The following is a 23,235-nucleotide window of genomic DNA, read 5'->3' as shown; positions in this document are numbered from 1 at the left end:
GTTAACTGTCAGTTGTAATGTGAGGTTATTTATATTTAATACAGTGAGGTTAATCATTGCTATGTTAGTGAATGTGTTAAATTTTCAAAATGATAAATGAATTTGAATAATAATGACATAAGGTGTCGATAATTATTAGATAAGTATAACATTATATTTTACAATATTAGATGTTAATATACTTTGTGGCACTTTGTGAAATTTCTTTTTCAGATAAATTGAGAGAGGACATTTCTATTTTCATTGCTGAGGATAATAGAGCTGACTGGATGAAATAAGATTAATATTTACATATTTTCAACACTGAGCCAAGGAGAAGTATACTTTCAACATTTATGTGTACTGGTGTTTATCAGGAGCATATTAATTAAATTAAATTTTTAAGATATTTGATAAACATATGCTAAACATCCAGGTATGGAAATCATTAACAAAATTCATGTTTAACTTTTTCTTTTCTTTAAACTCATATGGATTTCAACTGTCCGATAGGTTATATCATGTATATGAGCAATTTTCCAGGAGATAATAAAGTTTCTGTTTACTACGATTAGATAAAAATGAATTTTACAATATAATATGTCATATATTGTTTGGTATTTTTGAAATTGCTTTTTCAGATTAAATTGAGACGGAACATTTCCATTGCCAATTTCATTGCTGATGATAGAGTTGACTAGATGAAGTAAGATTAATATTTAAATATTTTCAACGCTGTGCCAAGAAGTATACTTTCAACATTTATGTGCATCAGTGATTATCAAGAGCATATTAATTGCAAGAATTTGTTAAAGTATTTGAAAATCATATGCTAAACTTCAAGGTATTGAAATCATTAACAAAATGCATATTTAACTTCTTCTTTCTTTAAACTGAAGTGGAACATATTCTCCGATAGGTTATATCATATATACAAACAATTTTCCAGGAGACAATAAAACTTTCTTATTACTACGATTAAAGAAAAGTAGATAAATATTAGCTAATCATTATTTAATATTCAATTATAATATCAAAAAAGTATTAAAACCAAATATTTATCTATGCTTCCCTAATCAGAGTAGAAAGAAATTATTATTATCTCCAAAAAAATTATCCAAATTTAATTTCTTATAAGTATAACATTGAATTTTATGATATAATATGTAATATTTTTTTTGGTACTTAATGAGATTTTATTTCAGATTGAATTATAATGACGTGTTTATTAATGTGTCGCATTGTGCAGGCTTGAGCTGTAATATTAACTAGAAAGAAGTCAGAAATAATATCAGTTTGCCATAGAAAGAGCCATAATGCAAAGTTAATATTAATAGTTTAATCTAAGGAAAAGGTGACGAAATTAACAAATTTGGAGGCCAATTCTTGATAGTGAAGGCTTGCAGGTGGTTTTGAGCATAAATTCTTTGAAATATAGAAGTCAATTAAATAATAAATATAATGATAACATCATCTATATAGAAGTGAAACAATGAAAAGAAGTTATCATTTTAATATTTTCCATGCGACAGAAAATACAATGAATAAATTTGGGAAAAAGAAAGCAGTATATCTAAAAAAGGGAGGCTTCCATTGCATTAATTTATGTATTTTTTCTAGTTTATATTAATGAAAATAAAATATAAATGGCACTAGTCGGCTAAAGAAAGTGCCATAATTCAAAGTTAATGTTGAGAGTGACAGCCACGAAAATAATGGATAAATATTAGTTAATTTATAAGAAAATCCTTGAGAGTGAAGGGCTTGCAGATGATTTTGGGTATACAATTTTGGAATTAGAAATCACATAGTTGATGAAAATTATAACAAAATCATATAGATCTGTAAATATGAAAAGAATTCATGATTGCAATATTTTACATATGATGGGGCATACAGTGAATAAATTTAGGAAGTTGAAAATTATATATCTAAGGAAGAGAGGCATCCAATGCAGAAATTGGTGTATTTCCTAGTTTATATTAATAAAAATAAATTATAAATGGCACCAGTCGGCTGGAGAAAGGGCCATAATGCAAAGTTGATATTGAGAGTGACTGCTATGAAAATGATGGAAAATTAATGAATGAATTCATAAGAAAAACCTTGAGAGTGAAGGGCTTGCATGTGATTTTGGGCATACAATTTTGGATTTAGAACTCATATATATAGTTAATGAAAATTATAATAAAAGCACGTAGATATGTAAATATGAAAGGAATTCATGATTTCAATATTTCACATGCAATAGAGCATACGGTGTGTAACTTCAAGAAACTGAAAGCAGTATACCTAAAAAACATAGGCTTCCATTGCATTACCTGGTATATATTTTACACTTTATCTTAATCAAAAGAATATATAAGTGGCACTAGCCTACCAGAGAAAGAGCCATAATGCAAAGTTGATAGTGAGAGTGACACCTAAGAAAAAGGTGGATAGGGGTAAAATTAGAAGCAAATTCTTGAAAGCGAAATGCTCTAAGGTGATTTTGGATATAAAATGTTGGAAATACAATTCAAACAGTCATTGAATACTATGTTAAAACCTTTAAAATGTGTAATTATGATAAGAATTCATTATTGTAATATTTTGTATTTTATTTAATAGACTAATAAATTAATATTTTGAATTGAAGCTTTATATTATAGAACGATGAGAAAATTGCAAAATGTTTTGTTAGATTGAATTAGTTAAAATAATTGATTAGTTTTAATTCCTATATTCTTACAAAACTTTATAAAATCCCAGAAAAAACAAACTTCGCTTATAAGAAAAGGACGGCAAGTACATAAGTCGTATCTATATAACTATCTAGCATGATTAATATATAGTAATATAAAATATTTTAATTAAAAAAAATAGTGAGTTCTAAATGTTAGGCAAGTCTAAATTTTTACCATGGCGAACATTGAAATTTGGAAAAAAGTAAATTAATACAAAAATTACTTGCCGGGCCCGTAATATTCATGTGTAAGTCGCTATCTTGCAATATAAGCGTTACTTCTCGTAAGTTAAAAATGTGGTTATTTAATACGATTACATACAACGGGCCCGGCAAGTAATTTTTGTATTACTTTACTTTTTTCCAAATTTCAATGTTCGCCATGGTAAAAATTTAGACTTTCCTAACATTTGGATTTCACTATTTTTTTTAATTAAAATATTTTATATTACTATATATTAATCATGCTAGATACGACTTATATACTTGCCGTCCTTTTTTTACAAGCGAAGTTTGTTTTTTGTGGGATAGTAAACAACAGTCACTACAAATGTGAGATATATGCCTTAATATGTGATGCCCCGGCAAAATCTTCTATTCTTTGTACTAAAGGACATAATGGCTATTCAAGCTGCAGCAAATGCTCTACATTAGGAGAATATAAAAAGGGGAGAATGAGTTTTCCGCAATTGAATGCCCCGAAAAGGACAGATGAAGATTTCATAAATAAAGCTGATAAAGATTACCACAAGACAGAAACTAGCCCTTTATTGAAAATTCCATATTTTAAATCTGTTTCAAATACTCCACTGGACTACATGCATCTTATTTGTTTAGGTATTGTGCGCAAAATATTAACATTATGGATATTTGGTGAGCCTCTATATCGTCAACAACATTTGGTGATAGAAAATATATCGTCTACTTTAAAAAGCCTAAGGTTACAAATTCCTATGGAATTTAATAGGAAACCCAGGTCTTTATCTTTACTTAAATTGTGGAAAGCAACAGAGTTTAGACAACTACTTTTGTATACTGGGCCTATAGCACTGAAGAATGTGATTAAGAAAGATTTATATTTACACTTTTTGAGCCTACATGTAATTATAAGAATAATGTCAACTAGAAATCTCTTTCATTTATTGGAATTTTCTCAAGAGCTGGCTCAACATTTCATATCAAGTTTTTCTACTCTTCATGTACAACATAACATCTCACATAATGTTCATGGCTTAATACATCTTATGGAGGATGCCAAAATATATGGACCTTTAGATAATTTTAGTGCTTTTAAGTATGAAAATTATCTACAGATTTATAAAAAAATGTTGAGAAAGCCAGATAAGCCTTTACAACAAGTGATTCTTAGATGCCAGGAAAAAAATCATAATCAAACCTTTTATTCATTTGATGCACATAAATCATTGAATGTTAAATTTATGGTTGACGAAACATCCAAACATAGCGGTGGGCCTATCATTAAGCAATGTTGCACTAAACAGTTCAAAATTGCCCGGTTTAAAGGTATAACATTAAAAGCAAATTCAAAAGCTGATAGTTACTGTAGATTAAAAAATAGTGCAATTATATGTATTATGAATATAATACAATGTGAGCATACTGGCAATTTACTCATCGTGTTAAGTCATGAATTTTTAAATAAAAGTGATTTTTTTATTCATCCGTGTCCTTCGAGTAATATAGATATCTTCGTTTCTAATGAAATGTCTGAATTAAAAACTTTTAAATTAGAAGATGTGGTACAAAAATATGTGCGATTAATATCAGAGATGAAACGGGAGATTGCTCATGCGAGGTCCCGAGGCAATCCCTACCGGTAGGCAGCGCTGGTGTTGGCAAACGCGTCTCAGGTCCATCTAACCCCTAACGCCATCTATCGGAAGAGACCACGAAGCACGAGCGTTAAGCTTAGAATAGGGTAAAACATATATGCATTGTTGCCAGAAAGCGGACTAAAGAGAGAGCGGAGATATTTTCTCGGACCTCTCTGTCTTTCTCGCTGTTAGCATCTAGCAGAAGAGTCGAGGCAAAATCTTTCCGTTTCGCTTTGCCGAAAATCTACCAATATTCGATGTCATTTACATTTGCAGCCCAATGCCTTTATACATGATTTTTTCAGCATATTTATTTATGAGCATTGACTTATTTAAATCAATAATAAATTAAGGAAATGCATATTTGATATATAATAATTATTTTAACTATAATTTCATCGTTATATTTCGCTTATTCCCGTAAAATCTGCATTTCTTTAGTTTATTATTGATTATTGTAAGTCAAAGGCCATTAAAAAAAATTTAATCTTAAAAAAAAAAGAAAAGTACCGATCAGAAATCGAACCCGGACCCACGAATCGCCACGCGATTACCTTACCGCCTAGACCACGAGGCTTCTTCAGTGCATTGTAAACAGATAGTCTTCTTAAGGGCTTGAAATCTTCTATTGAACCATATAAATAAACGAGCAACCGACAGCTTTATTCATTATTATTCTATCATAGTGGTACACAAATTAAAGAATAATTATATAATGAATAGTTTTCAAAAGCTTTTCCAATAACCAAGAACGGAAACTGCGAGCGTTGATTATTTATCTTCGTTCTTGGCTATTGGAAAAGCTTTTGAAAACTATTCATTATATAATTATTCTTTAATTTGTGTACCATTATGACAGAATAATATTGCATAAAGCTGTCGGTTGCTCGTTTATTTATATGGTTTAAAAGAAGATTTCAAGCCCTTAAGAAGACTATCTGTTTACGATGCACTGAAGAAGCCTCGTGGTCTAGGCGGTAAGGTAATCGCGTGACGATTCGTGGGTCCGGGTTCGATTTCTGATCGGTACTTTTCTTTTTTTTTTAAGATTAAATTTGTTTTAATGGCCATTGACTTACAATAATCAATAATAAACTAAAGAAATGCAGATTTTACGGAAATAAGCGAAATATAACGATGAAATTATAGTTAAAATAATTATTATATATCAAATACGCATTTCCTTAATTTATTATTGATTTAAATAAGTCAATGCTCATAAATAAATATGCTGAAAAAATCATGTATAAAGGCATTGGGCTGCAAATGTAAATGACATCGAATATTGGTAGATTTTCGGCAAAGCGAAACGGAAAGATTTTGCCTCGACTCTTCTGCTAGACGCTAACAGCGAGAAAGACAGAGAGGTCCGAGAAAATATCTCCGCTCTCTCTTTAGTCCGCTTTTTGGCAACAATGCATATCTGTTTTACCCTATTCTAAGCTTAACGCTCGTGCTTCGTGGTCTCTTCCGATAGATGGCGTTAGGAGTTAGATGGACCTGAGACGCGTTTGTAGTGGTTCAGTTCTACTAGCGTGATCAAAAGGACAATGAATTGGAAACTCCCTTTTGTGCTTTAGTCGTTTATTAATAATATATATATATATACGTAGGACGTGAAATAAACACGTAAAATCTTGCTCTTCGCGGTTCACAACGTCTTTGTTTTAAACCCACTCCTGTACAACCTCCTCAGCCAAAAACTTCCAGTGAAAAGAGAACAGTTCAAATTCGTAATTCCGCAGGTGCGTTCTGAAACAGTGTTGCCAAGTCGCGTTGCAGTTGGTCCGAAGCCGCAGTGGTGCCAAATGGCGTTGTGTTGGTCCAAAGCCGCAGTAGTGCCAACTCTTAAATTGTTCACAAGGCACCACAGCTACTCCCCCCCTGGAAAAAGACTTCTATTTCGAAGTCTTAAAACTAACCTTTTTATAGGTACGTTTCGGTGGATCCATTTGACTCTGCCATTGATGGATCGATTGTTGTGCTATCTCTTCCGAGTCCTGTTCACCACTGCCATCAGTCTTGGTTACATAAGCGGGTTTCAGTCTTTCTAAAGAGATTTTCTTCCTGTCTCCATTTATTAGAATTTCATATACTCTGTCTGAAAATCTGTTTACGACTTTGTAGGGTCCCATGTATGGAGGTTCCAGTGGTCGTCTGGTGTGGTCAGCCCTGATAAAAACGTGTGTGCACGTTTGTAAGTCCTTCAGAATAAACATCTTGGCCCGGTTATGATGTGCTGTAGGTGTTGGTCGCAGCGCCTGCATCAGCTCCTTATGCTTGTCTATGAAGATTCGAGGATTTGCTTGCTGCTCATTGGTCAGGAAAAAATCTCCAGGGATTCTAAGCGTGGTACCAAATAGCATTTCTGCAGGGGTTGCCTGTAGGTCTTCTTTGAAGGAGGTCCGAAGTCCCAGTAAGACGACTGGAAGTGTGTCCATCCATGGTTCCACCGAGCACATAAGGGCTGTCTTGAGGGTTCTGTGCCACCGCTCTACCAAGCCGTTAGATTGAGGATGGTAGGCGGTAGTTCTAATCCTCTTGGCACCAATTGTGTGAACAAGTGAGTGAAATAAAGTGGACTCAAATTGTGCTCCTTGATCTGTGGTGATAGTGATTGGAGTTCCATAACGTGCTATCCAATGTGTGAAAAGTGCTTTAGTGACAGTTTCAGCCGATATATCCATTAACGGGATTGCTTCCGGCCATCTAGAGAATCTATCAATTATTGTCAGACAATATTGATAGCCTTTAATGTTTGGCAGTATAATGATATCTAAGTGGATATGGCTGAAGCGATTGTCAGGGACCTCAATGTGGTTTGGCAATACTTTGTTGTGTCTATGTATTTTTGATCTTTGACAAGGAATACACTCACGTGACCAATTTACAGCATCTCTTCTGATTTCAGGCCATGTATATTTTTCTCTCAGAGTCCTTGAGGTGCTGCGAATACTGGGATGTGATGGCTCATGTACCACTTGGAATGCTGCTTTCCGTAGAGCTGCTGGGATATACGGTTTCACTCGGCTGTCTGTAATTTGACAATACACATCCACATTTGGCTCTAACGTGAGTTTCTGTAGTACTAAAGAGGTCTTTTTCTCCAAAATTTCTTGCAGTTGCTGATCCTTTCCCTGCTCTTCTTGAATGGTTGCTGGACTTAGCATGGTTGGCATCTGGATTGTGTTGATGCGAGACATGGTGTCGGCGACAACGTTATCACTGCCTTTCAAGTAGGTAATTTCTGTGGTAAATTGGGAAATGTATTCCAACTGACGAGCTTGTCTATCAGAAAGCTTATGTGTTTTCTGATTGAAAACATGTGTGAGAGGTTTGTGGTCTGTTTTAATGGTGAAATGTCTTCCTTCGAGTAAGTATTCAAAATGCTTTATGGCTGCAAAAATTGCTAGGAGTTCTCTATCAAAAGTGGGGTATCTTTGCTCGGTGCTGCTCAGCTTCCTAGAGAAAAACCCAATTGGATGCCAGACATCTTCCTCATGCTGCTCCAAAACTGCCCCAATTGCCGTGGTTGACGCATCTGTTTTCAGACACAATGGGACTTGATGTGCAGGATATCGGAGTAGTGTCACCCTTGAGAGTGCTTCCTTACACCAATCAAATGCCTTCTCAGTCTGTTCATCCCAAGATACTGGAGTCTTGTCGTTTCTCTTAGAGCTTGACAGAAGCTTGTTGAGTGGGGATTGTAATTCTGCAGCATGTGGGATGGATCGACGATAGAAATTCATCATTCCAAGGAATCTTCTGAGCTCCATGACCGTAGAAGGCCTTGGGAAATCTATAATCTTGTTAATCCGATCTGAGTTGGGTGAGTAACCTTTATCACTGAGTGTATAACCCAGAAAATCAATCTTATTCTTGCCAAAATTGCATTTACTGAGATTGACTGTTAAATTGTTTGCTTGCAGCACTTTAAAAACCATTTCCAGGTGTTCTCTGTGTTGTCCAGCACTATCCGACATGACTAAAATATCATCCACATATACGAAGGTGAAATCCAGGTCCCTGAATATGTGGTTTATAAAACGTTGGAAAGTTTGAGTGGCATTTTTTAAACCAAAAGGCATGGCCAGATATTCAAACAAACCCCAAGGCGTAGTGATGGCAGTCTTCATGATATCATCTGGATGCATGGGTATATGGTGATAAGCCTTCTCCAGGTCAATAGTCGAAAAAATCCTTTTCCCATGGAGTGAAGAGAAAACATCATGGATTAATGGCGGTGGATACATGTCTGGCACAGTGATTGAATTCAATTTCCTGTAGTCACCACACATTCTGTAGGTTCCATCTTTCTTCTGCACCAAGTGGATCGGGCTGGACCAAGGGCTGCTTGATGGCCTCAAGATACCAGTATTTAGAAGGAGCTGTATTTCTGCTTTCCCCGCTACGACCTTTTCTCCAAATAGCTTCCTGAATCTCTGAGCAACTGGTGGTCCATTTGTTAAAATGCGATGTGCGAAATTCAAGTCTTTTGTTTGAAACCTGTTATTTGTTTTAGTGATATTTTTAAATCTTGACAATATGTCAAAATATGGAGTTGCTGCATGTAAAGTGGAGACGCTGTGGTGCTGTGCTTTTAAAACTTCTCCCCTTGACGTCAGTCCAGTGACTGAATCGATGAGTCTACCACTTCCAAGATCAATTAAAAGATTATAATTGCTGAGGAAATCTGCTCCTATTATCGACATCGGAATATCAGCAATGTGGAAAGTCCACTGGAACGATCTTCTCAAACCAAAGTCTATGTACATCTCCTGTGTTCCAAACGTGGCAATTGGTGAGGAGTTTGCGGCGAAAAACATCAGCGCTCCTTTTTCGACCTTTCTTTTGACTAGACTTACAGATAGAATTGAGACGTCAGAGCCCGAGTCTATCAGATATTTAATATTTGACCTTTTGTCATGTAGGTGCAGTCGCTTCTCTTTCGCAATGGAGCAATGGACGCTGTCATCTGGCGTTGTTAAGGATGACAGCCTTATTGGTTTCCCTGTTGCTGCTTCTTGTAGAGTTCATTTAGCATGCACTTGTCTTCGCATCTCTTCGCCTGCCTACCAAAACGTTCATGGTAAAAACAGATGTCCTTGGATCGAGACGGAGTTCTAGTTCTGGATCTGCTTCGTGAAGAATTGCCATTGTTGTCTCGTACCTCGGAGGGCTGCCTATGCAATTTCAATTCTTTTATTTCCTGCATACAATTAAGTATCAACGTTTGCATATCATTCAATTTTTGTTCTAGCTTATCGCTGCTCTGTTGGCCACTGGGCGAGGATGCTGCCATTATGTAAGACGTGTTAAAAACCTCTATCAATCTGTCAGCCATTTCAGCGATACCCTCGGAGCTCATTTTGGTAGAAGGAAGCAGATGAGGTCGTATGTGGACCGGCAGACGCTCCAACCATAATTGGTGTAAGATTTCGGCACTGATTTCTCCCTTAGCGAGCTCTTTCATCTCCCTCAACAGCATTGAAGGTTTCTTATCGCCCAAAGCAAGGTTGCGCAGGAGCTTGTCCACCTGTTTTGACCTTGAGTCGACCAGTCGATTTAAAATTGTGTTTTTCAGGTTTTCGTATTTCCCTTTTTCCGGCGGATTTCGTAGCACGTCCGTTAGCAGTTTGAGCGTATTTCCATCCAATGCCCTTAAAACCGCAAGGTACTTAGTCTCGTCACTCGTGATTCTTCCTGCTGCAAATTCGGCCTCAATGATACAAAACCATATGTCCGGCGCTTCGGCCATGAAAGCTGGCAACTTTTGTTTCCAAAGGGCGTGAACCTCGCATCCTGCAGGAAGCTGATTCTCCGTCGTTTGCGAGAGAATTCCCGGGCTATTCTCCATAGCTTGAGGCTGCTTCTGATTATCCAATGATTGTTCCATTCCAATGGCTGGGTCTACGACGGAGCTGCTGTGCTGTTCAAGAAAATTTCGATTCCTAGGAGGAGTTATAAGGAGGCTCATGATCTCCCTCAACGATAACGCCAAAGAAGATCCTTAACGATAGTTCTCTACCTTCCAAGAGGATTAGTCTATCGAACTTATTCCTTCCTTGCTTAGAAATGGCGGCTGCACGTGCGTTTCCCGCCCTTTTGATCACGTCGGGGTCACCAATTTTTACCTGTAGTGGTTCAGTTCTACTAGCGTGATCAAAAGGACAATGAATTGGAAACTCCCTTTTGTGCTTTAGTCGTTTATTAATAATATATATATATATACGTAGGACGTGAAATAAACACGTAAAATCTTGCTCTTCGCGGTTCACAACGTCTTTGTTTTAAACCCACTCCTGTACAACCTCCTCAGCCAAAAACTTCCAGTGAAAAGAGAACAGTTCAAATTCGTAATTCCGCAGGTGCGTTCTGAAACAGTGTTGCCAAGTCGCGTTGCAGTTGGTCCGAAGCCGCAGTGGTGCCAAATGGCGTTGTGTTGGTCCAAAGCCGCAGTAGTGCCAACTCTTAAATTGTTCACAAGGCACCACACGTTTGCCAACACCAGCGCCGCCTACCGGTAGGGATTGCCTCGGGACCTCGCATGAGCAATCTCCCGTTTCATTTCTGTTAATATTTTTGGAACATACATATGTGCTAATTCCTTTGCTGCATAAGTAGAAGGTATGCAGTTAATTTTCTCTTTTGTTAATAGCATTTTAAATTCATTAAATTTAAAAAAGTTTTAAATATTTTGTACTGTAAAATATAGTTTATCTTATTTTATCATTTCTCTTAAAAATAATAGTTTCTAATATACAGTTTTGTCTCTATAAAACTATTAAACGAATTGTCTTTTCTTGTTAGAATATCTGATATTGGCCCTTTTCCTCATTCCAACTACGAAAGTTTTTTTTCTTCTGACTTAATGGATTCAGGAATATTCCACTGGCGTATTTTTATAAGCAGAAAAGTTTCAAATTGTTGGGTAACTGGCAATGCAATACAAACAATTTCTAGAGGAAGATTACGGCGTGTAAATTTATCTACTGTAAGATTCCATCTTTATAGAAATCTAAACTTGGAATCGAGAACTTAAGACATCTATGAATTGGAAGAAAACATGTTTCATCAAGTTTTCATCGTTTCAAATATTCGGCAATAATATGTTTATGTGTAAGTTTAACTACTTTATAAAATTAAATTAATTGGATATCAAGCTACATTATATGTTTATATATGCTACATACGTTATAAGTATTTTTAGGTAAAAGGATATTATAAATCGTTTTTCAAATTATTTCATATTTATAATCACGAAGGAATAGTACAATTAACCTCCAAATAACTAAAGTTTATATTATGGAATAAACTTTATTACATACCTATATGTCGCTTATAATTATATTATTAATTTATAAATTGAGTTTAAATATTTAGTAAATGCTGCAAGCGTTAATATGGATACATATGTAGTGGTAGAGTTTCATGATGGGTTGCAAATTGTACTATTTAATTGGATAAACAAAGACTTCACCATGGCACGTTGGCCGAAGTTTAGAACCTTTAAGAAGATTAATTCTGCTATTAAAAATAAGTTAATACCTGGAGTTGATTGGCCTGAACATACTATAAAAAAGGTTTGGTATTCTACAGGTAACGTACTTTTTAATCTTTTTATCTCCTAATTAAAAGTAAAGCATATAAAGGGAAAAAATTGCGATTTATACATTTGTAATATTTTAGTTAAAGTAAATATTAGCAGTAATAATTTAATGCATGCTTGTGGATGTTTCAGATAACTATGAATATGCTACTAAGAAACTTTCACAGGGAGAAGTTTTGTCTGATCTTAATTCAGATATTAAAATTGAGGAAACTCTAAAGAAAAAAAGAAAAGAAAGAGCAAAAAAGATGGTTTCATCCGAAGACAGCTTCTCAGATAATTCTATATCCGAGCTACACTGTTCAAAACTGAATCATGTACAGGTATAGTTTCTGCTTCCCTATACTATCTTCTGGCAAAAATGCTTCTCGTAAAATTGATTCATGTCCATCTCAACTCCTCTACACTATCTTATAGCAAAAATTTAAAGACAACAGCAGACGAAACGCGACATCGACAAATATGAAGATGACGTTTCGGACTTGGTAAAAGCATTATCCAAAAAGCATATTATTTATATTGGAATCGTAGGGATGTCGAAAAATGGAATGGAAAATAATGCAAATATGGTGCATATATTTAATATTATTTATCAAGTATAAAAGGGAAGAGATCGGATGCAATTTTCAGCCTATAAAGAGGAAAAAGCATCAGATAAGTATCGGGAGCAGCAAGTCAGAAGAAAGATTAATTTAACAATGCAAAATATACTTTAATCTTTCTTTTGATTTACTGCTGCCGATACTTATCTGATGCTTTTTCCTCTTTATAGGCTGAAAATTACATCCGATCTCTTCCTTTTTATAATTGATAAATAATATTATATATATGCACCATATTTGCATTATTTTCCATTCCATTTTTCGACATCCCTACGATTCCAATATAAATAATATGCTTTTTGGATAATGCTTTTACTAAGTCCGAAACGTCATCTTCATATTTGTCGAAGTCGCGTTTCGTCTGCTGTTGTCTGTAAATTTTTGCTATAAGATAGTACAGGGTTTTTCTCTAACAGCGGAACGCCGGAACACAGGAGATTTCGTGTTATTTGACTATAGTAAATTTTACTATAGTCAAATTACTGTTTTCCATTTAATTTAAATATTAAACGTAGTAACCAAGATTAATTGAGTAAAATGACATTTATAATGAATAATAAAAGCAATTAAACTAAAATAACCATTAAATTGTAACTACCTACGCGTTTATTAATTATAATAATGTATAGTAAGTGCTTCATTGCTATAGTTAAATAATATAATCCTATGTTCCGCTGTTAGAGAAAAACCCTGTATAGAGGAGTTGAGATGGACATGAATAAATTTTGCGAGAAGCATTTTTGCTACAAGATAGTATAGGGAAGCAGAAACTATACCTGTACATAATTCAGTTTTGAACAGTGTACAATGACCGGCAGAAATGGCGTCCCTTGATGCGTTTAGGAACCGCATTTTAGGATCCTTCACTGTATACTCTATTCTGCTAGGCGGAGATAGGGGAATGGAACGCGATAACTATAGTAGTTAGTTTATCTCGCTCTAAATGCGTGAGTGCGAGAGAGAGAGAGCTTTATACGGCATAGCAGGGCAAGCCAGGCGTCCCGAGGCTTATTTCTATCTGTGCGATTGCCTATGGCTATCTCTCTCGCTCGGTAAGAATCATTCGTCCGTCCTTGTTTAGGTCAGTTCTACGCCAATGGATACTCTCTAAAGAAGATTTTCTCAGGCGACACCATTGAAGACTGCGATTACAGCGGGGATTTTAAAATACTGTGCACCTGTCACTGTCAAACGTCAGTATGAAAGATTATTGTCGCTTACAGCGTTTGGTGCAATTAACATTATAAGTCTGGATTATTATGTGATATTCTGTAATGCACATATATATATATATATACATATGTTAATTTACTTTTAATTTTTTAAACCAATAAGTTATTGGCAATATAGAAGAAACTCATTTAAATATAAGAATATACTGGTTTCCACTTATGTAACTTTTCTTGTAAATATAACATAATTTTAATTAATAAAATTCACTCGTTTATTAATCAGACTAAGAGTTATTTCTTTTAAATTTTAACATGTATAGAATAATATCCTAAACGCGCACACTTAACTAATTATTATTAGAGAAATATTTTTATAATCGTTACACATTGATAATAATATATCTCAATATCCTTCAGTTTAAAATATCATTTACATTGAAGAAATCTTGACCAATGGTCATGAAGAGTTCGTGGCTCAATGGCTAGGTCGCTTGCCTCGAAGATTAGTTAAAGCGCTTTTGTCGGTGGTTCGAGTCCCGCGGGAGATATTTTTTTTTCGTTTTAAAAGCATTATTATCTTTTCTTTTTGTTAATTATTTGGAAGCATTGCTACTGCCTCCAAACATATTTTTGCAAACCTTAAAATATACCATGTTATATTTATGCTTTTTTTGTAATCTAATCCATATGAGCAGGAGCTCGCTTCTTCGGCATTTGTTTTTGTGCATTACAGAATATCACATAATAATCCAGACTTATAATGTTAATTGCACCAAACGCTGTAAGCGACAATAATCTTTCATACTGACGTTTGACAGTGACAGGTGCACTATATTTTAAAATCCCCGCTGTAAGCGCAGTCTTCAATGGTGTCGCCTGAGAAAATCTTCTTTAGAGAGTATCCATTGGCGTAGAACTGACCTAAACAAGGACGGACGAATGATTCTTACCGAGCGAGAGAGATAGCCATAGGCAATCGCACAGATAGAAATAAGCCTCGGGACGCCTGGCTTGCCCTGCTATGCCGTATAAAGCTCTCTCTCTCTCGCACTCACGCATTTAGAGCGAGATAAACTAACTACTATAGTTATCGCGTTCCATTCCCCTATCTCCGCCTAGCAGAATAGAGTATACAGTGAAGGATCCTAAAATGCGGTTCCTAAACGCATCAAGGGACGCCATTTCTGCCGGTCATTGTACAATGACCGCCACTAATGGCCTGCAAGATTTTTTTGATGCGTTTAGGAACCATACTTCCTCATGGATTTTTCCCAGCGTTGCCAAGTCCGCCATTTTGAATTACACTACGCTGCATAGTAAGTGGCGAGAACAAAATATACTACTCTACGTGGTATAGCAAGTGTCTAGACTTCAAACTGTAGTTTGAACTGGAAGTATATCTAAGATGCGTTCGAGAATGAATGACTAAATATGATTGGTCAATTTGGAAGGACGTTGACCAATCATGAAAAGTCACTTGCAAAGTAAAAGATTTCGATTACTGTGCCTGCAAAACTGAGAATTTATGCCGAAAATCGTATGCCAATTAACTGAGTACACATAAAATCATATTATTAATTAATTAGGATGAAGAGTAATGTCTTGTATGGAAGGTTCAATCGAGAAAAATTGATCTTTACTAAGACTTTGATAAGCTGAAATTCCATTTTCACAGGATCGGTCTTTGGCGTCTTGACTAGCTTCGTTGGCTGTATTAGCTGCAATTTTCGTCATTAATATGATGATGCATATAACAGAAACTCAATAAAATAATAATGTGATGCATATTTTTCAAAATTTAGGAAGTAACATAAGCTCTCATTTAAAAATTATTCAACCGATCTTGATTAAATTTTCAACAGTACTTCATAATATTAATAATTTTTGTATGAAATCTAGCTACTTGTTTTTATATATTTATAAATAAAACACTATTTTTATGCAATGAAAATGAAAAGAAGAAAAACATAGTAAGAATAAACATTATTTATTTAAAAGCATATAACTTTTTTACAAATTCAAAGAATTTTCAAATATCGAATATTCAAATAAAAACTATAGATTAAGTTACAAATTTATATATTCTTCTCAAATTTAAGATAATAATTGAAATATCAGTAAATTACGCAATTTCGAGAAACGGGCGTTACATCAGCATAAAGTATTCTGAATCTTCATCGGAAACACCTTCATTTTCATGATCTGTATTTGATGTATTAAAATTGTACATGCTTTGATTGCAATGATCTATCATATCTGCGGATGGTTCAAACAATTTACAAGTACCATTATTCTTAACACATTCCCACTCAGTCAAATTACTTTTTAATGTAGTTGTCTTCATTTTGTTCCTGTTTTTCGTTTTCGTTAAATTAACTTTACTAAAAAGTCGTTCGCACTCAGCGTTTGAATGAGGTAAGCAAAGCAAGTTTAAAACAAATTGAGATAAACTCTTGTACTTTTGTAGGCCCATAACATCTTCATAATTTAATAATTTAACCCAAAAAACATCTATTAACTTTTCATTTGTAATGTTGAGTGGTAGCTGTGCGAAACCTAGTAGACGCCATTCATCATCTACTGATTGACTGGTGAAAGAGGAAGAATCTAAATTACGAGGAAACATTTCAAAAATAGAAGTTAATGTTGGTATAGTTACATGAAATTGGCGATCAATAGCGTTGTGAGGAATAAAACATTCCAATTCTCTCAAACGTAAATCATTAAAATCAAAACGTTTTTGTAACTCTTTGCTTGCTTCTTTCAAAATATTAAACGTATTCATACGAAAATTCTCTACATGATCCGCTTGTTGTATTATCTCGGGTTTCTGCAATTCAGTATTTACCTTTAAACCTAAATAAATTTCATTTATTGGTAGAAAATGAAGCTCGTTATCAGGATCTATGTCCTTCACATTCGTGTTGAGAACGTAGCTATTGTCCATATAACAAATTAGAATATCTTTAAATAATTCTGCTGCTTGATTGTAAAGTAATGGAATAATAACTTTTTCAGCCTGAAATAGTAAATTAAATTTTGTAAATTTTGGTAATACCCATTCTAAGAACAAATAATAACATTTCACGAATGGATGAGTTATGGATGAGTAAATTATCTCTGCTGCTGGTAAATGCTGTTCTTCCCACAACTGTGTGAAATACATTTGAAGAGGCTCCCATTGCTCTAAAATTGGAAGATCGAACGAGCTTCGCGAAGCGAAGCGAAGTTCGATCGAAATTATACGAAAGCTTCGTATGAGAAGATTACAATGTAGTATCACTCTATCCCACTAGATGTCGCGACCATTCAGAGCCTAAAACTTAAAAATTTCTATAGATTACCCATCTATACACCCTTAATGACCAACCCCAACAGCTTCACTTATTTTAGAGCCTAATTTTTTATAAAATAGGGATGGGAAAAATAATAGGGAGGGTAAAGGATTGTAATCTTCTCATACGAAGCTTTCGTATAATTTCGATCGAACTTCGCTTCGCTTCGCGAAGCTCGTTCGATCTTCCAATTACACTTCAAGCCTCGTATTTCGAGATTACAATGTAGCTGTTTAGAGTGTTTTAATAACTAAAATGCATTGTATGAAATATAATTTTATTTCCTCTAAAAACAGCAGTATATAAAAATATATGTTCTTCTTTTAACAGTCAACTTAAATATAATATGAATTTTACTTATAACTATTAATCACTTTTTAATACTGAAGACATAAAATTTTTATCATGAACCGATTTAATCGGTCTATTATAAAACCTCTGAAATGTCTTTGATCCTTCAGACCAACCTGCCATTTTTCGTATTGATTCAACATCTATTCCTCTAGCTAATGCTGATGATGTTGACGCATGTCTAGTCGAATGTGCTTTAAATATTGATATATCTACTCCACATTTTGCTAATGATAACTTAATCCACCTACTAATCGTCTGACTAGAAGCTTGCTTAAATGGTTTTTTACAAGTTATAAAAAACTCTTTAATCTCTCCTCTAAAAACACTTGTTACCTCTAAGTACTTTACAATACAACTAGCTACGCAAAGTTCAGGATTATTAAAATAAAAGGGTAAAGTTATTAATGGTTGAAGTTTACCAGGAGCAGATGTTTTCAATAATTTCGGAATTCTGATAACTACCTCTTTACTACTAATTTTGACATTATCAATATTAATGGCAGCAAGAGTTTGTACTCTGTGACCTGATGCTAATGCTAATAATAACACAACTTTCTCTGTTAAATCTTGAACTGATAAATCTTCTAAAGGAAACCATTCTTTCAACTTCTCTAATACCTCAGACACATCCCAAATATACTCATATCTTGCTTTACATGGTCTTAACTTATATACGCCTTTCATAAATCTCGACAAAACATTGTTTACTGATAACTTATTACCTAAAATAAAAGATATCGCTGATCTGTGTGTATTTAACGTCCCAAAAGATGCACCTTTATTAAATTCTTCTGTAAGGAATTTCAGTATATCTGTCGTAGATTCTTTGAACGGATTCTTGCCATTCCTGATACAGAATTCTCTCCATTTTTTAAGACTGGTATCATATTGTCTTCTAGTTCCGTCTGCTAACGAAGCGAACAATATATTTACCGTATCTGATCCTATGTTATCATTTAAAAACGATCTCCTGATACCTTCGAGACAATTAACCTCATCGATTTCGATAATGGGTGTGTTTTCCATCTGAAAGGAGACAATAATATATTATTGTTCGGACCCCAAATCTCATATTCCTGTCTTATAGCTAAAAACAATGGATACCAATTTTGACTTGGCCAAAAAGGAATAATTATAATTCCTTTCGCTTTATCACTTATAATTTTCACGAGCATTCTTAAAATCATTGAAAATGGAGGGAATGCATAAAAATATAAATGTTTCCATGAGATGGTAAAAGCATCTATCGCAACTGCATTTTCCTCTGGATACCACACACAATACTGTTCACATTTTGTATTCCTTTCCGACGCAAATAAATCTATATCTGGATATCCAAAAATATTTACTAATCTTCCAAAATAAGTATCTGATAGTTCCCATTCTATATCCACGTTTGACACTCTAGATAACCTATCTGCTACTGTATTTTCCTTGGAAGGAATGTAAGAAGCGAACATCCAAACTTGATTATATTCTGCCCATTTCCAAAGCTTTCTAGCTAACATATTTAAATCTTTAAATTTCACACCGCCCATTTTATTAATATAGGCAATAGCTGTTCTATTATCTATCCTTAATAATACATTTTTTGAACTAACCAAAGAAACCATTTTTGAAAGAACTTTATAAACTGCTAATAATTCCAGATAATTTATATGATATCTTCGTTCATCATCTGACCAAATTCCATGTATTTGCTCGCCATTACAATCTGCTCCCCAACCAGAGAGAGAAGCATCTGTAAAAACTACAATGTCAAACTTGTCTCTTATCATAGAATTTGAAGCCTGCATAATTTTTGTTTGCCACCATTGTAAATCCTCTTTAACATAAGTAGGAACATACATTAATTTGTCATAGTTCTGATTATTTTTTAATAGTTCTAAATATTTTGTTCTTTCTAAACTTTTAATGTAAACCCAAGCATATTTAACTGCTTGACTGGCTGCTACCAACAAACCTAATAAGTGTGCAAATTCCCTAATCGAACACTGACTTTTTTGTATATAATTTTTAGTTAACTCTTTAATTTTTAGTTTTTTCTCTTCCGTTAATTCCAATTGCATGGAAGAAGAGTTCAGAAAAAATCCTAGAAACTTGCATCGCTGTGTTGGTTGTAAAGCACTTTTTTTATAATTTACACTAAATCCTAAACTTTCTACAAGATTAATTGTTTCTCTAACATTTTTAATACAATTAATCTCATCTTTACCAATACACAAAATGTCATCTAAATAAATAACTGACATAAATTCTTTTTCTCTTAATCTAGCTATTACCGGTTTCATAATTTTAGTGAATATAAATGGTGCTGTACATAATCCAAAAGGAAGACACACAAATTCAAATAACATGCCTTGAAATTGAAAACGTAAAAACTTCCTAGACTCTTCATGTATTGGCACAGTATAATAAGCGTCTTTTAGATCTATAGCACTCATAAAGTAGTTTACATTCACTAATCTTATTGCTGCTCTGACGTCTTCCATTTTGAAATGTTCTGGATCCATAAAGTTATTTAACTTTTTCAAATTAAGTATAAATCTTTTTCCTCCACTCGCCTTAGGTACTACAAAATAACTTGACAGAAATTGGCCTTCACAAAAATTACATTGGATTATTACACCTTTGTCAATTAGAGACGTTATAGCAGTTTTAATTTCTTCGCTTTCTAATTCTGATCTTTTAGGTTCTAAAAAATTTTCATAACCAATAGGTGGTTTAACAAAATTAAGTTTATATCCTTCGATATAAGATAAAATAACCGGATCTGATGTAAGGCATCTCCATTTATCACTGAAAAAATTTTAATCTACCTGCTGTAACTCTTACATTTAATTTGTATTGTTGAAGTGAGTCTTTTGAGGTGTCCTGTTCTTGTTGAAATGTTTGTTTTGATTGTTCTGGAATCTCTGCAATGAGGGGTGAAACCTGTTCCAATTCCAGCCCGTTTGACCTTCGTTTCTCCTTGCAAACGGGCCTTTGAAGTTTAAATTTCCTCTAAACGATTGATGAAATGGTTTCTTATATGTATTTTGGCCTCTTAACTTTTGAGTAAGGGTTTCCATCGCTTTAGCTTCTTTTACATTATCAGCTAACTTCTCACCAAATAACCACTCGTCTGTTTTCTTTTCCGTTAAAAGTACTTTTAAATTTTTATTCAACCCTGGAGTTATAAAAGCTTTCCTAGCTTTAGCTAATTCAAAATGTAGATTACTCAAAATCTTTCCCGCATCGCTCAATCTTTCTAATAGAACTAGTTTATCTAGTTGATCCTCGTCTTTTAGAAGTTGAGTTAAGGCTAAACCTAAAGAAGCTAGAGCTGTTCCAACTTGATTTTGTTGGTCAGAAAAATATTTATCCTTTTTTAAATTATGATCCTTTAATACTGCCATAATTTCCCTATTCAACTTAGGGGCTTCGAAAGGAGATTTTCTTTCATATTTATCCAATAAGTCTATTTTGTCCTGTTTTTGTAATCCGGACTCTGTCCAGTACTTCCAACGGCTATTTATTGATGGATGCCAATCCATTTTTAAAATGCCCATATTTTTAGGATCTTTACCAAGAACTTTCAAAATATCCTCATCTAAACAGTCAAATTCCATGTTATCTGGTTTTTCCAACTCTTGTACATTAAATAAGTTGTCTGGATCTAATATAACTATCGGATCATCGTTTTCTTTGTTAGCTTCTAAAAAACATGAAAAAATAGCATTAAAAGTAATTATTATATTACATCTGGTTCTGACTAGACACTCGTTCTAGCACACCAGCAAAGAGATACAACGAAGCCTACCATTAGGATCTTCGAAAGTATCGGCGTCTATTTCAAAGTCCGCCATGATTGAACTATGTTCAGTAGAAGGTTTCGATGTTGAAGGTAACACTTCATTTGAATCTTTTCCTAATCTCCTAATTTTTCTCTTTATTTTTTCATATTTGTCCAATAGCTTTCTTTCTTCTTCATTTTCTAACATAATTCTTTCTCTTTTCTTAGCCATTGTACTTATTTGCACTCAATTACACTTTTTTACACTTCTTCACATCTAGCGCGACAAAATGAAAGTGAAGCTGTTGGGGTTGGTCATTAAGGGTGTATAGATGGGTAATCTATAGAAATTTTTAAGTTTTAGGCTCTGAATGGTCGCGACATCTAGTGGGATAGAGTGATACTACATTGTAATCTCGAAATACGAGGCTTGAAGTGTAATTCGATCTACAACTGCTTTTAATGAAAGCCATCGCGTTTGAGCACTATATAATATTTTATGCACTTCAGCATCCAACAAAATTTGAAATTCCTTAAATTGGTGTTGCCGCTTACTACTAAGTTTAAAAAAATTATAAATATTGCGCCCTAAATCTTCACATTCACGTGGTAATGTTTTACAAGCATAATTCGCACATAAATGTGCAGTATGACATATGCACTTCAAAATAGTAATATTAGGACAATCATTTCTAAATCTAGACGCTACTGAATTATGTGAACCCATCATACTATTGCATCCGTCTGAACCAAATCCGGTTATATTTTCTAAAGGAATGTTGCAAACAGTGAACGAATTAATAATATTGTTATATAAATTTTCTGCTGTTTCATTGCTATCTTCATCTCTATAAATTTCTATTAAATCCCATAAAGCGCAACGAATACGTTGTATTTCTGCATCGAAAAATCTAACAATAATGCAAATTACTTTAATATTGGAGACGTCTGTACTTTCGTCTGTCATTATACTGAATTTGCGTTTTTGTAAAGTAATACATAATTTATTATTATACGAAGATGCTATTACACCTGTCATAGCGGTTAATTTTGTTCTTCCCAAACGTAACATTTTGCAAACATCTACATCCTGAAAACAATGTTTTAATAGAGGTATTAGATGATCTACTATACGATACGCTATGTTATGTTCTGCAAAGAATCCTGTCAAAATTAATTCGATTCTTGTTACTTTTTTTTGAATTTCTAAAGCAGTTTCCACGGTGTCCAAACTATTTGAGCTACTTGTACGCCTCATCAAATCCAAATGTTTTTTACTTCGAGCGTGTTTTCGTAATGTATGATAGTGCGCCGAAATGGAAGATTCGCACATGGAGCATAATGCTTTCTTGTTGGAAGCGTGAGGCTGAACCCAATCTTTCAAAGCAGGATCCGTTTCCCAAACCTTTCGATACGTTTGACCCCTGCTTTCAGACAGGGCATTTACTGAAAATTCTTGCTCGCCTTCCATTATCAAAATCCTTTAAAGAAATATCAACGAAATTGTTACAAATTTAAAAAATAAAGAATGTTAGTAGAAGCGACGAAAAGAGATTTTATGTAACAAACTTACCCCTATTTTTCTGATATATGCTTCAAATGTATTTCACCGATGTTATTGATAATCCACTTATCGAACACTTATTTAATTCGAACAAAGGACGGTTTTACGATACTTTGCTTTAACGCTACAGTTCGTTTTAATCTGGGGATTAAACCATAAACCGTATTTCTTTGGATTACAAAGAGATTTTTATTATCGATGATTTGTATATTCGGGATACCGTCTGTGTCACTAAGCGTAATTGGAAAGAATATGGTAGTTGAATGATGTAGTTTAATTTAAAGC

General features: G+C 34.1%; 3 protein-coding genes across 3 annotated transcripts; all 3 read right to left on the bottom strand.

The window, feature by feature from the left end:
- Window positions 1-9,538: 9,538 nt before the first annotated feature.
- LOC136777149 (uncharacterized) lies at window positions 9,539-10,516 on the bottom strand. Its single transcript, XM_066733223.1, has one exon. The coding sequence runs from the start codon at window positions 10,514-10,516 to the stop codon at window positions 9,539-9,541; it is 978 nt and encodes a 325-aa protein (XP_066589320.1).
- Window positions 10,517-16,068: 5,552 nt separating this feature from the next.
- LOC136777148 (uncharacterized) lies at window positions 16,069-21,618 on the bottom strand. Its single transcript, XM_066733222.1, has 7 exons — window positions 21,414-21,618; window positions 20,701-21,308; window positions 20,431-20,614; window positions 18,781-20,384; window positions 18,388-18,637; window positions 17,725-18,333; window positions 16,069-16,985 (listed from the first exon to the last, which is right to left on the bottom strand). The coding sequence occupies exons 1-7, from the start codon at window positions 21,616-21,618 to the stop codon at window positions 16,069-16,071; spliced, it is 4,377 nt and encodes a 1,458-aa protein (XP_066589319.1).
- Window positions 21,619-21,789: 171 nt separating this feature from the next.
- LOC136777147 (SCAN domain-containing protein 3-like) lies at window positions 21,790-22,857 on the bottom strand. The gene has a single exon (XM_066733221.1). The coding sequence runs from the start codon at window positions 22,855-22,857 to the stop codon at window positions 21,790-21,792; it is 1,068 nt and encodes a 355-aa protein (XP_066589318.1).
- Window positions 22,858-23,235: the final 378 nt, after the last annotated feature.

This window comes from Prorops nasuta, unplaced genomic scaffold (assembly GCF_024137725.1).
Source record: "Prorops nasuta isolate Cenicafe-Biocafe unplaced genomic scaffold, Cenicafe_Pnas_1.2 PNAS00010, whole genome shotgun sequence".
Lineage (NCBI taxonomy): Eukaryota > Metazoa > Arthropoda > Insecta > Hymenoptera > Bethylidae > Prorops > Prorops nasuta.
This window is presented reverse-complemented; position numbering and strand designations above follow the sequence as displayed.